Source organism: Sander lucioperca, chromosome 5, assembly GCF_008315115.2.
Source record: "Sander lucioperca isolate FBNREF2018 chromosome 5, SLUC_FBN_1.2, whole genome shotgun sequence".
Classification (NCBI taxonomy): domain Eukaryota; kingdom Metazoa; phylum Chordata; class Actinopteri; order Perciformes; family Percidae; genus Sander; species Sander lucioperca.
The window spans coordinates 512,410-530,443 of NC_050177.1; the positions used below are offsets into that span (position 1 = coordinate 512,410).

At 42.5% G+C, this 18,034-nt stretch overlaps 1 protein-coding gene across 1 annotated transcript in view; it reads right to left on the bottom strand.

Annotated features, from left to right (window-relative positions):
* Nucleotides 1–2,057: 2,057 nt before the first annotated feature.
* slc8a2b (solute carrier family 8 member 2b) overlaps nucleotides 2,058–18,034 on the bottom strand; it is a 181,625-nt gene continuing 165,648 nt past the window's right edge. The window contains exons 13-17 of the mRNA XM_031304158.2: nucleotides 16,939–16,956; nucleotides 12,770–12,894; nucleotides 9,332–9,431; nucleotides 6,772–7,047; nucleotides 2,058–4,810 (exon numbers count right to left, since the gene is read on the bottom strand). Of these exons, the coding sequence (XP_031160018.2) occupies nucleotides 4,434–4,810; nucleotides 6,772–7,047; nucleotides 9,332–9,431; nucleotides 12,770–12,894; nucleotides 16,939–16,956 (896 nt within the window). The 3' untranslated portion in view covers nucleotides 2,058–4,433. The remainder of the gene's footprint in view (nucleotides 4,811–6,771; nucleotides 7,048–9,331; nucleotides 9,432–12,769; nucleotides 12,895–16,938; nucleotides 16,957–18,034) is intronic.

The following is an 18,034-nucleotide window of genomic DNA, read 5'->3' on the forward strand; positions in this document are numbered from 1 at the left end:
ACAACGGTAGGAGAACATTAGGGGAACGTTCTCTAAAGGTTACAACGGTAGGGGAACGTTCTCTAAAGGTTACAACGGTAGGGGAACGTTAGGGGAACGTTCTCTAAAGGTTACAACAGTAGGGGAACGTTCTCTAAAGGTTACAACGGTAGGAGAACATTAGGGGAACGTTCTCTAAAGGTTACAACAGTAGGGGAACGTTCTCTAAAGGTTACAACGGTAGAGGAACATTAGGGGAACGTTCTCTAAAGGTTACAACGGTAGGGGAACGTTCTCTAAAGGTTACAACAGTAGGGAACGTTCTCTAAAGGTTACAACGGTAGGAGAACATTAGGGGAACGTTCTCTAAAGGTTACAACAGTAGGGGAACGTTCTCTAAAGGTTACAACGGTAGGGGAACATTAGGGGAACGTTCTCTAAAGGTTACAACGGTAGGGGAACGTTAGGGGAACGTTCTCTAAAGGTTACAACAGTAGGGGAACGTTCTCTAAAGGTTACAACGGTAGGGGAACGTTAGGGGAACGTTCCCTAAAGGTTGCAACGTTAGGGGAACATTCTCTAAAGGTTACAACGGTAGGAGAACATTGGGGGAACGTTCTCTAAAGGTTACAACGGTACGGGAACGTTCTCTAAAGGTTACAACGGTAGGGGAACGGTAGGGGAACGTTAGGGGAACGTTCTCTAAAGGTTACAACAGTAGGGGAACGTTCTCTAAAGGTTAAAACGGTACGGGAACATTCTCTAAAGGTTACAACGGTAGGGGAACGTTAGGGGAACGTTCTCTAAAGGTTACAACAGTAGGGGAACGTTCTCTAAAGGTTACAACGGTAGGGGAACATTGGGGGAACGTTCTCTAAAGGTTACAACGGTACGGGAACGTTCTCTAAAGGTTACAACGGTAGGGGAACGTTAGGGGAACATTCTCTAAAGGTTACAACAGTAGGGGAACGTTCTCTAAAGGTTACAACGGTAGGAGAACATTAGGGGAACGTTCTCTAAAGGTTACAACGGTAGGGGAACATTCTCTAAAGGTTACAACGGTAGGGGAACGTTAGGGGAACGTTCTCTAAAGGTTACAACGGTAGGGGAACATTAGAGGAACGTTCTCTAAAGGTTACAACGGTAGGGGAACATTAGGGGAACGTTCTCTAAAGGTTACAACGGTAGGGGAACGTTAGGGGAACGTTCTCTAAAGGTTACAACGGTAGGGGAACATTAGAGGAACGTTCTCTAAAGGTTACAACGGTAGGGGAACGTTCCCTAAAGGTTACAACAGTAGGGGAACGTTCTCTAAAGGTTACAACGGTAGGGGAACATTAGGGGAACGTTCTCTAAAGGTTACAACGGTAGGGGAACGTTAGGGGAACGTTAGGGGAACGTTCTCTAAAGGTTACAACGGTAGGGGAACGTTAGGGGAACGTTCTCTAAAGGTTACAACGGTAGGGGAACGTTAGGGGAACGTTCCCTAAAGGTTGCAACGTTAGGGGAACGTTCTCTAAAGGTTACAACGGTAGGAGAACATTAGGGGAACGTTCTCTAAAGGTTACAACGGTAGGGGAACGTTCTCTAAAGGTTACAACGGTAGGAGAACATTAGGGGAACGTTCTCTAAAGGTTACAACGGTAGGGGAACGTTAGGGGAACGATCCCTAAAGGTTGCAACGGTAGGGGAACGTCCTCTAAAGGTTACAACGGTAGGGGAACGTTAGGGGAACGTTCTCTAAAGGTTACAACGGTAGGGGAACGTTAGGGGAACGTTCTCTAAAGGTTGCAACGTTAGGGGAACGTTCTCTAAAGGATGCAACGTTAGGAACGTTCTGGGAACGTTCTGGGAAGGGTCGATGTAACCAAAAACTAACGTTCCCTAAACGTCAGGAAAACTTTCCATGGGAACCAAAAACTAACCAAAAACTAACCTTCAGGGAACGTTCCCGCAACCAAAAACAAACGTTCCCAGAACGTTACCTGGGATGTATCTTCAATGTTAAAAGTAATAAACCTGAAACGTCCACAGCAGTTTACACTGGTTTTTAGTTGTGCGTTCTGGTTTTTCCCCCGTCTATTAAGCAGCCAGTAGTTTCAGTAGCGTGTGAACATTTTAACTGGATGTTCCAACTCTGCCATGCAATACGAAGCAACGCATACATGCCTTGAACGGCAGTGTTTTCCACTGAAAACTGCCTATGCTATGGTACTATGACTATAGAAACTATCTACAGACTGTAAACAAACTCTGAAGAACATTAGCTGACAGACCTTAGTTAGTTCGTTCTTTTATGCAGAGTGCAGACTTAGTGTGCAGGAAAGTATTTTCTTTAAAATGTCTCCTACTTGTATTGTGCTCTAAGCACAGACACATGGGCAGGGATGAATTACAACAATCCCTTTCCACGGGACAAGAAACCTGATGTAGAAACTTTAGACATTTCATAGTTTTACTCCAGGGACTCATGTGTTGCACGCTAATAGTCTGTCGACTCAAGGAAAAAGAAAAACACAGCATATTTTAGTTACATTAAATAAAGTGCAGCTTTGTACAGCCGAAAGCTTGAATACTAGATTTTTACTTGAGAGTTTTCCTTAAGGCGTTGTATAGGTGCCATCTTGAAGCATCAGTGTAATACAGATTAGCACCCTGCATCCTAATTAAAGTTTGGATTAGGATCTTGTGTCCTCATCAATATGCTGTAGACTGAACGTTGATGATAGGAATCCGTTTTTTTTCAGTTTTTCTTACTGGCTTTAGAGGCTTTACTCTTGAAAGTAAACTAACACTGTAAAGTCTTGTTCGATGGCCCATGCATGTTTGTCTGACCGTGCTGCTGTCACTAAAGGTAAAGGATAAGCCTGTCAAGATACATGCCACAGTAGTGGATTACTCTGTTACTACCCACGATGCCACGGTGATGACTGACTGCAGTTCAGTGTCTCAGATCTCAGTCCATCTGGATGGAGAAAAAAGCTTTGAACAAAGTTTCCACGTGTGTTTTGATTACACTCCACACAGCGAATGTGTGTGTGTGTGTGTGTGTGTGTGTGTGTGAGTGAACATATTTGGTCCTTCTGAGGAGGAAAATGTCCTTTTCGTTCCTCTCATATCAAACACCTCACCTCTTTCCCGTCGGCCTACACAAATGTAAGGATGTCATTTACAGATGGATTCTGATTATTACATTTCACAAAGTATATTTGTGACTTATTGTGTAAAGATGTTCAATATCTGGCTATACATGCACACAAAAAAATCTGTCAGTTTGATATACTGTCAGAGAGGAGTTATGGGTACCATGGAAACGTTCTAGTAAAAAGACACATCTGACGGGAACGCAGGATGCTAGGGATGTATGGCTTTTCATAAACTTTTATTTCACCAGTTTATCATTCATTTGTTTGGTCAGCTAAGACATTCTAATAGTTTGTTGCCAAAAATCTTCCCACACTCATTGAACTGTCTTCACTGATGTTTAGTGATCTGTGGGCGGTGTTCTAGTCTGCGCGTGGACTTTTAAAAACATTGAAGCAGAGACCTGACTGTTGTTTTTTTCGATGTAATTTGACCCTCTATACAGAATGGTAGCTACGTATTTCCACCCTCTCTAACTTTGTCAGTGGTAGGCATTGTCTGCCTACTGAAAACACTACACTCTATATGTACAGTACACTGGTTTGAACTATTTACAGCGTGTGTGGAGAACCACCTTCATCTATACAGAGTATCAGACAAGCATCACCACTTTATAAGAACCTCCTGTAGTAAACAAACGTAATGATATTGTTGTAAACATTCCACTCCTTTTTTTTTTTTTTTCACACAACGCTCCACCCCCTCAGTGTAGCTGTACCGGTAAAGACAGTAATACAGAGGAGAGGCGGGCAGGACAGGTTTTGTTGTAGGAAACAAAAATGTTGTTTCTTCAATGAAACTCAGATAGATACATTTAGTCTGGTGTGCACAGGATTCTGTTCCTCTTCTCTATTAGTGGTCTGATCCTACAGGACAACTCCCCGAGACAGCACTCCAGACGCTCACCTGACTTTCTTTATACCTCTAAAATCTCAACCTCACAATCACTCTCTTTCTCTCTCCATCTTCTCTCTGCTAGCGTTGCTGTTATAACCTTTTGCATTCACATCTCTCGCCTCTCACTGACACTTCTTCTTGCCCTTCATCATGCCTGTAAATGTGCGTGCGTGTTTGTTATGATCTGTTTACACATGCGTACATAGAGTGTGTGTGTGTGTGTGTGTGAGAACATTTATCTGAAGTGTTTTAGTGTCCCTGCATCAAAGACCAGAACCCTTCCGGGCCGCAGTAAGCCCTATCAAACAGATGAATCTTACACTTGTTTCATGTTGAACTGTATGGACTGGGTGTTAAAGTATATGTGTGTGTTGCTGTGGATTATTCTTCCCAGAACCTCCCCCATCTCCTGTTTAAAAGCCGCTGATGTGGCAGTAAGCCTCCAGGCTGGAGAAGAGGATGTAGAGGAACCACAGACCCAGGAACAGCAGGCTGGTGACGAGGCGGGCCCCCTTTGGGCCGCCGAGCTCTCCGCCGATGGAGGGCCGGCGTCTGAACATCAGCACCCCCATGCAGATGAAAGCGAAGATGGTGAAGAGTGTGACGGAGAAGGCCAGCGACCCCGGGTCCACCTTGAACTCCTTCCCTTTGATTTTCCAGTAGATGGAGGCCACCGACCACGCCACGCCGATCCCAAGGAACACGTTGACAGCGTTGCTACCGGTGACGTTACCAATGGATGCATCAGCGTGCTGGTCCTGCATGGCGGCCACTTTGCTAGCAAAGGTGTCTGAAAAGAGAGAAAGAGGTGAAGCACACAAACAGAAGAAGCAACAATGATGAACTCTGATACACACCCTGCTACACCCTGCTACATCCTGCTATGCCCTGCTACACCCTGCTATGCCCTGCTACGCCCCGCTACACCCTGCTATGCCCTGCTACGCCCCGCTACACCCTGCTATGCCCCGCTACACCCTGCTATGCCCTGCTACACCCTGCTATGCCCTGCTACACCCTGCTACGCCCTGCTACGCCCCGCTACACCCTGCTACACCCTGCTATGCCCTGCTACACCCTGCTATGCTCTGCAGTGCCCTGCTACACCCTGCAGTGCCCTGCTACACCCTGCTACACCCTGCAGTGCCCTGCTACACCCTGCTACGCCCTGCAGTGCCCTGCTACACCCTGCTACACCCTGCAGTGCCCTGCTACACCCTGCTACGCCCTGCAGTGCCCTGCTACACCCTGCAGTGCCCTGCTACACCCTGCTACACCCTGCAGTGCCCTGCTACACCCTGCTATGCTCTGCAGTGCCCTGCTACACCCTGAACTACTACAACTACTATTTCTAGTCATAGTTCCATTATCTCTATTTTATTATTATTTTTCCTCGCCACTGTTGCACTAAATGCTTGCTCTTGGGGGAATTACTGGAATTGTTGGGTCTTTGTAAATTAGCGTGGTCTAGACCTACTCTATCTGTAAAGTGTCTTGAGATAACTCTTGTTATGATTTGATACTATAAATAAAACTGAATTGAATTTTGGGCTGCATACCGACCCTTTACAGAAATCTCAGGGCAGATAAGACAAAATTACGTCATGCAAACCCTTGTGGACCCTCGCAGCCATTGATGGATTACTGAACAGACCTACATGAGGCCACAGGTCTAGAGGCCCCCAGATGACTTGGGTCCCTGGGTCTATGCCCTGTAGTCTGTTTGGGAAAGTCAATCATAGGACTATAAAGAGACACAAAATAACCGCAAAGAGACACAAAATAACTAAAAAAAAGACACAAAATAACCCTAAAGAGACACAAAATAACCAAAAAGAGAGAGAGAGTTCACCTTCTTAGCAATGAAAGGATTTTAGAAAACTGGTTGATACTGCCATAGTGATACTTTGGCTTACAGGGCAGGTGGAAGCTTTGTGTTAGTCCGGCAGAGAAACTTCTACCTCGTGTTGAAAATGTAAATCTCATTAAGTGGACTGTGTATTTCTTGACCAGCAGGTCAGTATGCCAGGGTCAGTGTTGTTGTTTTCCTACGCAGGTTCTTTCTCTCATTCTTTTTTACCTTGTACATGAATGACTGCTAGAATTGCAAATGAATGTGGTGTATTGGTTGTGATGAATTATTTTGTATGTGTATTATTGGAAGGATAGAGTCATTCAATTCAACCCTCGTGTTGTCTTCCCGTCGACCACTCGGCTTTTTGTCATTCTGGGTCAAAATGAAATCCTTTTTTTCTCCAATGTTTCGGTCGTCTTTTTCGACGTTTTGAATTTTTTTTGTCACTTTTTCCGATGTCTTTGTCGATTTTACGTTTTTGTTGTATTTTTTTATCAAGTTTTTGAAGCTTTTTCTGACTTTTTGGTCACTTTTTTTCCAAGTTTGTCACTTTTTCTGATGTCTGTCGATATTTGTGGAAGTTTTTTTCCCACGTTTTTTGAAGCATTTTTATCACTTTTTTCAACCTCCTATCAATGTTTTTTCAAATGCTATAAAATCTAATAAAATACCCAAATTAATTGAAAGTATTGAACCGATCATTTATTTTACACTCAAGAGTAAAATAGTTATTTTTTTTGGGACAATTTGTTGAAAGAAACCCAAATTTTTAATATAGAGACTTTTTGAAAATGGGTCAAATTTGACCCGAGGACAACAGGAGGGTTAAACAAGCTCTGGTAATGTCAAGTGGTCTGTCGTGGGTTGTCTCACAGTGAAAGAGGATATTCACCCACCTGGAATAGAAGTTCCCAAAGCCACAAACACCACGGCGGTCACGGTGTCCCGGAGCCCGACGGTGCAGCCGAAATGTGACGCCAAATCTCCGATGAACGCGGTGAGGAGGCCGATGACGCAGATGGAGACTAAGAAGCAGGCCCAGCCGTTCCAGTACTCTGTGGGCGGGACGCAGGCGAACAGAACCTTCCAGAAGACGGTGACGAAATGCATGACGTAGTCGTAACACGATGGAAGGCGCTCTTCGCGACCCTCCTCGTCGTCGTCTCCGTCGCCTGAAGGGAGACAAACCGGAGGAACATCAGACAACATCACGGAGAAGATAAGAGTCGGAACAGCTTTAAAAAATGTAAAAGATGTACAGAAACTCTACTTCACAGTACACACCGACACAGCTGGTGCCAGATTGACACGTTAGTATTAAAATACAAACACACAGAATACATTTACAGACTTTAAAGTCCGAACAATTACCCAGTTGATTCCAGAGTGGAATAATGAATCTCTGCAGTGAACTGTTACTTCCACTAGATGATGGCCTTTAGTTACAAATCTGACTCCATCCCAATGTTAGGCCTGCTGCTCCTAGGTAGCGTCTCTGTCTCTCCTCTCTTCCTCCCTCTGTCTGTCCTTATCACAGGAGTCTGGTGTGCGAAGTCAGGGTTCCAGCTGCCTCTCATCTACCACAATCAACCTCTGCTTCATACACCCGGTCATTCCTCCACTCTGCGTCATATCATAGTCAAGACGACCACAGTTAGTCTCGCTCCTGACCAACCTTCGCTATCTGTTTAGTCTACTGTATGTAGAGCTGCAACGATTAATCGATTAGTTGTCAACTTTTAAATTAATTGCCAACTATTTTGATAATCGATTAGTCGGTTTGAGTAATTCTTTAAGAGAAAAGTAAAAATTCTCTGATTCCAGCTTCTTAAATGTGAATAGTACTAGTTTCTTCTCTCCTCTGTGACAGTAAACTGAATATCTTTGAGTTGTGGACAAAACAAGACATTTGAGGACGTCCTCTTAAGCTTTTGGGAAACACTGATCCACATTTTTCACCATTTTCTGACATTTTAGAGACCAAACAACTAATCGATTAATCGAGAAAAAAATCAACAGATTAATCGACTATGGAAATAATCGTTAGTTGCAGCCCTAATTGTATGATGCCTGTTCAGATGCTTTCTCTTGTGCCTCAGCTGCCATTGGAACCGGACTCCTGCTACCGCTTCACTCCTGCCATCCACCGGACCAGAACCACCACCACTGGACCCCACCACTAGCCGGCCTACTGTCTTCCTCTGACGGACCCGCTCCTTCCTGGAATCCACCTCACCTGTTCTCCACCCTGGAAACCTGGACTTGCCTCTCCCCCCCCCCCCTCCCCCGGAAACCTGGACTGTACACTTAAGTACTTTGAATAAACCTGTTAATTCACACTCCTGGCTCTGCGTTCTGTCTGCATTTGGGTTCTGTACATCATTAAAACCTAACACCTAATTACTTACGGTTGAATAACAACACTGACCTCTGCGTTCATGTTTTTTGAACACATCATTATTTCCCAATTTTGTGACATAACGAGATCCCAATACACTAACTCAAAGGCAGGTTGAAGGTTAAAATCCTTTACATCTGCTGTTAGAGAGTTTTATTGACTCAAAGAATAGCTCAGCTGGTTTGTTGCCCTTTAGCGAGTCATTACCTGTGGTGGTTATTTGTAAGTAATCTGATGTACATTCAAAAGGTTTGGCTTCAGAAGTTAGGGGGGGGGGGGCACAACGTAAATAGATACATGGTACTTTAGGATTCAATGTGGTATTTTACTACAAAGAACATTTGGCTTTACTTTTTTTTGTTTTTCACTGATGTTCAATTGTAGCATGTTTCTATGTGGATAACAAGTAAACACAAAGTTGGCAGTCCCTTTTATTCACCCCTGAGCAGTGTCTGTAGATCATTCCCAACAATTAAAATAATTAAGAAACTGCTGCCTGTTCTTTTATTTGAGAAAGGGTCGGTATACATTTCAAAAATATTCATGCCATCAAACTGCAACTTATTTTGTTTCAAACCATTAAATAATTAATTTGCCATTTGTTTTGATCATAATCTTGGTGGTGACATCTCTGACAGTAGCTATAGCCAGCTAACATATACGTCGGTATTTGTTTGTGTATTTGCAGCGTGTTGAGCTGTCAGGGCCACCGCATAACAGACTGATTTTATTCACTATCAGTCACGACAACAAGGCCGAGACTTCTAATAGATACACAGACAGACAGACAGACAGACAGACAGACAGACAGACAGATAGATAGATAGATAGATAGATAGATAGATATAGAGATAGATGAATAAACAGTAATTAGAGAGCTTAAAGAACATTATACAGAATGATGACAATGAATGCTGAATCACAGTTACCTGGCCTGCTGTGTAATTAAAGTGTGCCAAGCTCTCCTTGTGACACCAACGCATGCACACACACACACACACACACACACACACACACACACACACACACACACACACACACACACACACACAGCTCACCTGCGCTGACAGTGACCGCCTCCACAAACTGCTCCCTCCAGGAGTGTGTGCCAATCACCAGGGCCAAGTTGGTCTTCTTAATGAGCTTGTCAACGGTGCTCTGCCAATCAGAAGCACAAAACACACTTCATTAGCAACCAATTATAGCCGAGGACAGGCGACAGAGTCACTCAGGTGAGGCTGAGCTTGTTAGCTGTGCGGGAATCAAGCACTTCCATCTTTCTTTCTTTTTTAATTTGAGTTCTAAATAACAAACTTCAAGAAAAACTGAGATTGAAATTTAAAGATGAATTCAAATTATAATTGAAACATCATGATTTAAAGGGGCCCTCCCCCATTTTTTTTTTTTTTACACATGAAGCTCAGTTTACTCATCATGAGGAGTGCTACGATCTTATGTGGCTCTGGAGGGAGCTCTTTAAAGACATGAGAAATATAAATTTTTAAGAGAAATCTTGGCAGTTTACCCCAAAAGATGTTATTGGATTGCATTATGGAAAATGTGTGAAAAGTCGAGATATATCAGCCTCTGCTGGCTCGATTCACTTTCCGGCAGAGATTAAAACAAGGATCGATCAGTGGTGTAGTCTATGTGATACGCAGGTATATGCAGTATACCCACTAAGAAAGCTCCAGGATTTCCATATACCCACTTAAAAATGCCCAATGACCCGTTACAACATACTTTGCATTGTAATTTTGATATACTTTGAATTGTCATCTGTGTTTTTCTTCTTCACATAGGCTAAATAAAGGTATTTCCACCGTAAATTGGTGCAAAAGTGTGTCAGAACGCAAGAAATTAAGTTGTTGATGTTCATAACTTCCGTGGGGGAAGGACACCCAGACCCCCCACTATGAAATGCCCCCTCCCAACAAAAGGCTCATTCTGGCCCATATATACAGTATAGGCCCATACATATGCAGTACAGTATACCCACTACAATACATTAGACTACACCACTGGGATCAATACCACGTATTGTCGTATCTGTATGTTAAATTTGAAGCTACTACCTGCAGCCAATTAGCTTAGCTTAGCATAAAGAAACAGCTAGCCTGGCTCTGTCCACAGGAAACAGCACCTCTAAAGCTCAATTATTAACACGTTATATCTTGTTTGTTTAATCCGTATTGACTATAAACTCAAAGGGTAAAATAACCCAAGGCACAAGCAAGACATTTTCCTCTCCATGTGTTTCCCCTCTATCCAGTCGGGCTGTTTTTCTGCTTTATATGCAGAGGACTTGATTTCCAACTCGACCAAATAAAACTCCACATCTATTGGAGTAAACTGGGCAAACTAAACCTTGAAATTGCTTTAAAGTAAAAACAACAATAAGAAAAACATCTACACATGAACAGATATGCTGAGTTTGTCGACACACTCTGTAACAACTAAGTAAAAAACTTAATGTCTGATGTCTGATTGTTTTTGCTGTGATTTTCCTTTTTAAAGGGAAACACACTTCAAGTTTAACTGCAAAATACAAAAATGAGCAGACAATACAACCTACCTAGCAGTCCACTCACATTGATCTCCGGTGTACTAAATCCAAATGCCAATCGTACTGAATTGCATTATTCCTCCAGTTGGTTCTCACTACCCGCAAATCATAAGAGACAAGGCTAATTATATGTGTCCGCAAGGGGGTCAATTGACTTCGTAATCATATGAGAGAAATTGAATTTTGGTGGAGTGTGTATTGAGTGACGATAGGCTCTCATCTCTTTTGTTTGTTTAGCGCTCGCTTTGCACTCTCTCTCCTTCTGTTATTAATGGCTTTGAATTGGCTCAAAGTGAAGTGGATGTTTGATCTGTTTGCTCAATTAATTTGTAAGTTATTTAGGGAAAGTGTAAACGAGTACAAGAGGGCCTATAAGGGCCGAGGTTTCCTTAGAAATGTAAACGCACAACCATATTCAACGTAACTTTAACCTGCTGAAGCCAGCAACCAGCTTCCACGACACACTGCTGTTATTTACTCTGTTTGAGGGTATTTCATGATTTTTGGGCTTTTGAAACACCCACTGATTCAATTACAGACATGAGTGCTGATGACAAAAGGAGTTATAGTAGTAGTAGTTATAGTTGAAACTGAAATAATTTATTCTGTGCGTATTACACAGACTCAGAGGCGTTCAAACAATACGATACTTCCCTCAGCGCTTCTGGCAAAACAGCATTCGATTTAGATCACAAAAAGTTAAACCGCACATGAGGGAGCCTTTTACTTAATTACGATTCACATCGTTTTAATTTTCTTATGGGCAATAAATGGATTAGCAATATAACATTCTTCTGTGTGTTGGACGTTTTGTGAATTGAGACTTATGGCTATGCCAGTAAATTGTACTAATGTTATTGTCTAGAGTGGCTGGCAGTGGGTATTTGGTTATGTGGTGGCTGATTTTATTTGCTTAAAATACACCTGAGCTCAATGCACATTTCAAATATTTGGACTGCTCGTGGCCCGCTTCCTCCTCCGGCTCTCTGTGCACAGGGGATCGCAGTGGAAGCCTGAGAGGCCGGCGTAGCAGCGCTCTGTGCTCTGTGCATGCCTCGAGCTTTCTGCCACATCATCCATTTAAAAAATGTAAATGCGTATTCAACTTGCTCGCTGAGAGGGTTAAGACCCGTGTTCAGATGTATTATATAACAAGTCCAGAAAAGCCTTTTTGGCCACAATATCAGCGCCCCAAACACCGTCTACAGCGCAGTACCACAAGTGTGAACATTTCTGCGTTTTTTGCATTTACATTGGAATTACATACTATATACATACATTAAATGTTCAACTCTGCTTCTCTGCTATTAGACTGCTGCTTAAAGCAGGCTTCTTTGCCATTTTTTTTATTATTATTTTTAAATACAATAAAATGAGTTGAGTAATGAACTTTAAAGCTGCTGTTAGAGCCAGATAGATTTTTTGTTATTTTGGTTTTGTAAATATGTAAATTTTTTTTAATTTTGTTGTATTGTTTGTATGCAAAGACATTACATAGGTATGGGTAGAGCCATATGAAAGGTGTGTGCTGTTAAATTGCACCTTATATATGTGCATGTGGGTGCCTCCCATTGTGTATGGCAGTCGAGAAAGTGAACATTTTGAAAGGTCAAACACAGACAAATATAATTTAAAGCACCAGATTTTTTTAGATGTAATTACATTTATTTTCTTTCAATAAATGTTTTCACTTTTAGACTTTCAAGCACTCTGGAGTTATTAGAATTGTTTGGATCACACAGCTACTACTGGATGTCAAGTCTACAGCTGCGATGAGCTACCATCAATAAGCCATCCACACATTTATCTTAAGGACATCAGAACAACAAAAACAAAGACTACTGTTGGAATAAACGGGCATCTTTTCACAGCACAAAACACAAAGAGGGTGCTGTTCTTCCAGAGGAAAACAAATACATGAATGGTGCACCTTGAATTCGTACGACTCCTCGATGACCACCTCCAGGCGGCTGTGCTCTCCCAGGATCGGCTTCCCCATCTCAGCTATCTTGCGAGCCTCCTCCTCCTCAGCACTCATCTGCCCCTCCGCCCCCTCTGTGGGAGGGAGAGGTGATGGGAAGGAAACAAACAGGACACCAACGGTGAGCGTGGATTGAAACCAAAGTGCATGTCACAGATATTTCCAAGTTCTACCGCTATCAATAATAGATCGTGAGTCAGCATTTTATTTCAAGCTGCACTGCATCAACACGTCTGAAATATGTATCCGAGTCTGTGATATGCGTGCGTTCTCACACAGCGTGGGAGAGGGACGTAAGAGGATGACAGATGGATATCTGTGTGTGTGTGTGTGTGTGTGTGTGTGTGTGTGTGTGTGTGTAAGCAGAAAAACAACAGCAGCGACAAAGAAAGATCAGAGAGGTGGATCTACAGAGAGTAAACACTAACTTTTGATTGGTTTGCTGCTTAGCTGAAGTTCAGAATCAAACAGAAAATATTGTATTATAGGTTTGGACAAAGGCGCCTACGGACTGTGAGATGGGTGTAGTAAAATCTTGGTCTAAGTCTGTGGCAGATTGCACAATCCCATAGATATCCAGTTTACAATGACATCAAGCTGAGTGAAGCAAATCCTATTGTGTGTAAAGCAGGAAGCAGAGAGTCTTTTTTTGCTTAATAAATGACTTAAACATAATGGATGATTGGTGCCAACAAATGGAAAATGTATATTGTGGTGCCTCCTGCTGCTGGCTCAGTTTGCCAAGGTAGATATGACGTAACCTCCATCCAGCTTGGATCTTAGACCTAAACGTTGCATGCCAAGGCTTCTAGTACTACTGAAATGTGGTCTCTTCAGCTGGTTTGAATGATATAAAGACAGACAAGGTGAAGCTACTATCAAAGCTTAACCTGGTTCCTCTTGATAATATCGATCCATTTGTGAGTCTCTCCTTCTTCCTGGGCTTCCATACAGTATTTGAGAGAGAGATAGGGAGCTAACAATTTGCAAGAAGAGGGGATTAATGCTGACATGAGGTTTGTGTTATTGATGTAGCAACAGAGGAGTTCAACACACAGAAATAACTGAGAAAGTGAGCCAATCAGGGATTCAAGTCTCTTCTCTTTACCAAAGAGAGGTTATTACAGTCTGGTGATCCACAAAGAGCTTTAGAAACACTTCTTCTAGAAAGACTCTCTGTGTAAGTGTTTTTTTCACTTTCGTCCCTTCTGTTCAGGAGTGAGAGAGAAGGGAAATAAAGAGACCAGAAGGTATGGAGACGGTGTGTTTGTGTGTGTGTGTGTGTGTGTGTGTGTGTGTGTGTGTGTGTGTGTGTGTGTGTGTGAAGAGCAGGCAGAGATTATAGCCCTCCCCTCTCTCTTCAAAGGCGCCCCGTGTTTAATAATGAAAAGACTGTAGTAGTAAAGCAGCATATGGCAACTTTGCCTGCATCATTGACACTATTTCAAGCTGTCATAAACACAGACACGAGTTAATGCACACGTTAGCATGCACACGCTCAAGCATGGCTTCACTTCACTTTAAAGGGGTGGTTCAGAATTTTGGACATAGGACCTATTTTCCAAGTTAGCCAGTGTGTTATTTATCAGTGGAGACCGTTTTTAACACTTTTCATCCAGTCCTTCCAGTTGCAGAGTTCGACTTGTGCTAGGCTAGCACAAGTCAACAGTAACTGCTAGCTTGAGTAGAGTCTCGGCCGGTGTCTTGATGTCCAAGCCAGCAGCAAGAAGCCACAGTTGGTTCCTTTCTGGATCTCGCAATGGAAATTTGTGGAAACTTTGTGGTGCCCATCTGTTTGATTTATTTTTACAAGTTCTAAATGCACAGTGAATCACCATGTTGTCTAGTCCTTAGTTTCCAATCCAATGCTTCAATACCAATGTACTAGGCTACTACTGGGTTTCCCGACTGGAGTGCGCTTCTCTGTTTACTTTTCGGCGCAGTACAACTAACCGGACTAAAGTAAAATTCCGCTGCTGCTGAGAAACTAGTCGCTCAAAATGTAATGCGATCATTGAGATGCAAGGGTAGTTTTATTTCGAACATTTTTCTATCAACAGACATTTACATCGATAGTCTGGCGTTATCATTTATTTGCCTCTGGTGTACTGTGGAGTGGGTAAGACTGTTTTTAATGGCAGGCTAGCAGTTACTGTTGACTTGCGCTAGCCTAGCACCAGCGAACTCTGCAACTGGATGAAAAGTGTTGAAAACAGTCTCCACTGATAAATAACACACTGGCTAACTTGGAAATTAGGTCCTTTGTCCAAAATTCTGAACTACCCCTTTAAAGTGCTTCGCTAGAGCAGCAACATCGTCCAGCCTTCACCAGAAGACCGACTCTATAACGACCGCCTTCCTCGGGGTGAACGACAAATCACCTTCAGGACAATGATGCTGCGGGGCCTCCCGCTCTCGGTGCACTTTTAATTGATCCTTAAGCCTCTGAATTCGGCTTTGGCTGCATCTAATCGTCAGTCATTTGAGGTTAAAGCTGCTCCGTTGCTTTGCGCTCCAAGTAGCAGCAAGAGGCATTTCAAATTTTGAAAAGTTCTAAGACTTCATCAGGCAAAACACATGTCGTCAGTTACATGTCCACACTGGGGAAGTTAATAAATCAATCTGCTTTACTGGGCACTAAAAAGCGTTCTGGCTGGATTATTATTGGCAAATCTTGTTCTCTTTGTATTCAGCTGCTGCTGGTTGGAGAAAATTGTGTTTTTCATTAGTATATTTTGATTTGTCACAAGCTCAGAGGACTTCCGGCTCAAAACTAATCTAAACTTAAATCAATGGGTTGTTAGTGAGCATGGAGGAGGCGGAGGCGCTCTACTCCTTCCAAAAATCAATAAACACATCCCAGACATACTTCATTCTTTCTGCTGCTCTCTTCGATTTGTATGAAATCCAATCAAACAATTTCCACATAACCAAATGAGACCTCAAGTTTAAGAGTTATACTCTTTCTTTTGCTCCAAATAAAAAGTTTTTTTTGTCATAAAAAGCAATATAATATTAAAGTATAGTATGATGTATATGATAAAGTACAGCCACTGCAGGCTTATTAGCTACTGCATTTGGTGGTCTCAGAAAGGCCACAAACACGATGATCCATCTGCATCAGCACACAAACAGAGGCCAGAGTGTGGAGCGCCGACTCATTTGTAAGGATTTATTTCCAACCTGTTCAATTGTGCTGTGCTGACATTCACAGAGGCCAGTTCTGCTGGGATCCAAACCCATCGCTCCCCTGAACTGGGTTAACATCAGAGAGATGCCAGAAATGTGAGCCAGGCCATTACAAGGTAGTACAGAGTAAACAAGGCAGACGCTCAGCAAAATACCTGAGCAGCTGCAGCAGATAAAAAACGATTGCAGCTGCAAGAACTTGTGGCATTTGTTCGAATGTACTGCAAATGGAAATAAATTATGGATTCAAATTGTGCTTCCTCTGAAATCAGCGAACAATACCAAACATTTCCTTGTTTCAGCTTCTCAGTTATGAGGATTTTCTGCTTTCCTCTGTTTTATAACATTATAAACTGAATAATGACAAAGGTCAGACAAAACAAGACAACTGAAGAGATCATCTTTGACTTAAGGAAATTGGGCAATTTTTTTTGACATTCTATAAAACACACAATGAATTGACAAATCAAGAAAACAATCTGCAGATGAATTGATAATAAAAAATAATCTTTAGTTGCAGCCTAGTCTCGCTAGCTCGAATGCTATGTGGAGTAGCCAGACCCTCCTCCAGCGCGCTTTGGAGGAGGGTCTGGCTACTCCACATAGCATTCGGGGATGGGATGAAAACGTGCTCTGGTTTATTGGCATTTCTTTAAACCAATCACAGTCGTCTTGGGCGGTGCTAAGCACCGGAGAAAAGCTGCGGTGCCGCTGCAAAATAGCCTCGGAAGGAACTTGTTTTGGTGGAACATGTGTACGTTTAAAAGTAGTTTTAGTCGTGCAACAGAAAACTCAGATTGGACAGATAGTCTAGCTAGCTGTCTGGATTTACCCTGCAGAGATCTGAGGAGCAGTTAACCATAGTCCTCGGAAACCCACCGGAGTTTAGAACGCCAACACAAACAGAAGGAATAATCAGATGGTCTTACCTTGGTTGAGCAGCAGAGCTGTGAAAAGGACAGAGAGGGAGGGTAAAGAGAGTAGTGAGTAATAGCACACGTTCAGCCCGACAGCAACATCTAATAATACATCAAACTCAACTTGACACGGCCAGATCAAACACAAACTCACAGAATCCCTGTGAACTTCACCTCACTGTCCACTCAACATACATCCAAACCATTAGCTCGCCTTTATCATCCCGCAATAATATTACAATATTCATACACCATGTGCAATATTTTTCTTGTCCCCTTCTTAGTGTTTTTATGTCTTAAATTATTCTTGGTTTTAGCTATTTATTGTCCATCTTGTTTATTATCTCTAATGCACCTTCAGTTGTGGCACTCACAATTTCATTGTATGAGTCTCTTTATCTATCTTATCTTATTTACCATCAACAAAACTCTCTCCTCTTAACCCTCTATCTGACAGCAGCTAGTAGTTTTGTAACCTCTAAGTCAATGGTTCTCAAACTTTTTCACATCAAGGACCCCTAAACTGACACAAATTAGACCATGGACCCCCATCTGATAAGACGTTGTCCCAGGGTCCCCTACCTGATGGAATTTTTGCTTTTAGATGTTTTATTACAGAAAGTGAATGAAACCCATGAGCAAAATAGTCATACAATATGTCATTGTGTTACTTATGGATAAAATTATAGTGAAAATAAATTAGTCCCCTTTTTGTTGGGGACCCTTTCAGGGACCCCGGACCCCACTTTGAGAACCACTGCTCTAAGTTAATAACACACTGTGGCGACTTCTAAAAAAATACAAAGAAAAAAGAAGGCGGCTCAGCCCTGGTGTTTGTGTAGTGACAGGTAATGGATGAATGCATGGATCCCTGAACGTGTGTGAGTCTTTGTGTCTAAGAGAACTTTATTGATCCCTGTGGGTGAAGTGGGTCACTGAAGCAGCTAAAAAACTAAACAAACTGAACAAAAGACAAAAGGAAACGACCAGGCTGCAGCCAAAAACACAGAATACTCAAACTAAAACAACACAAAAGTTTGCAGTCGGTTGGATTCATTTTAAACGCGCAATGTGTAATTTTCTTCCGGTAGGGGTCTCTCCATCAGAA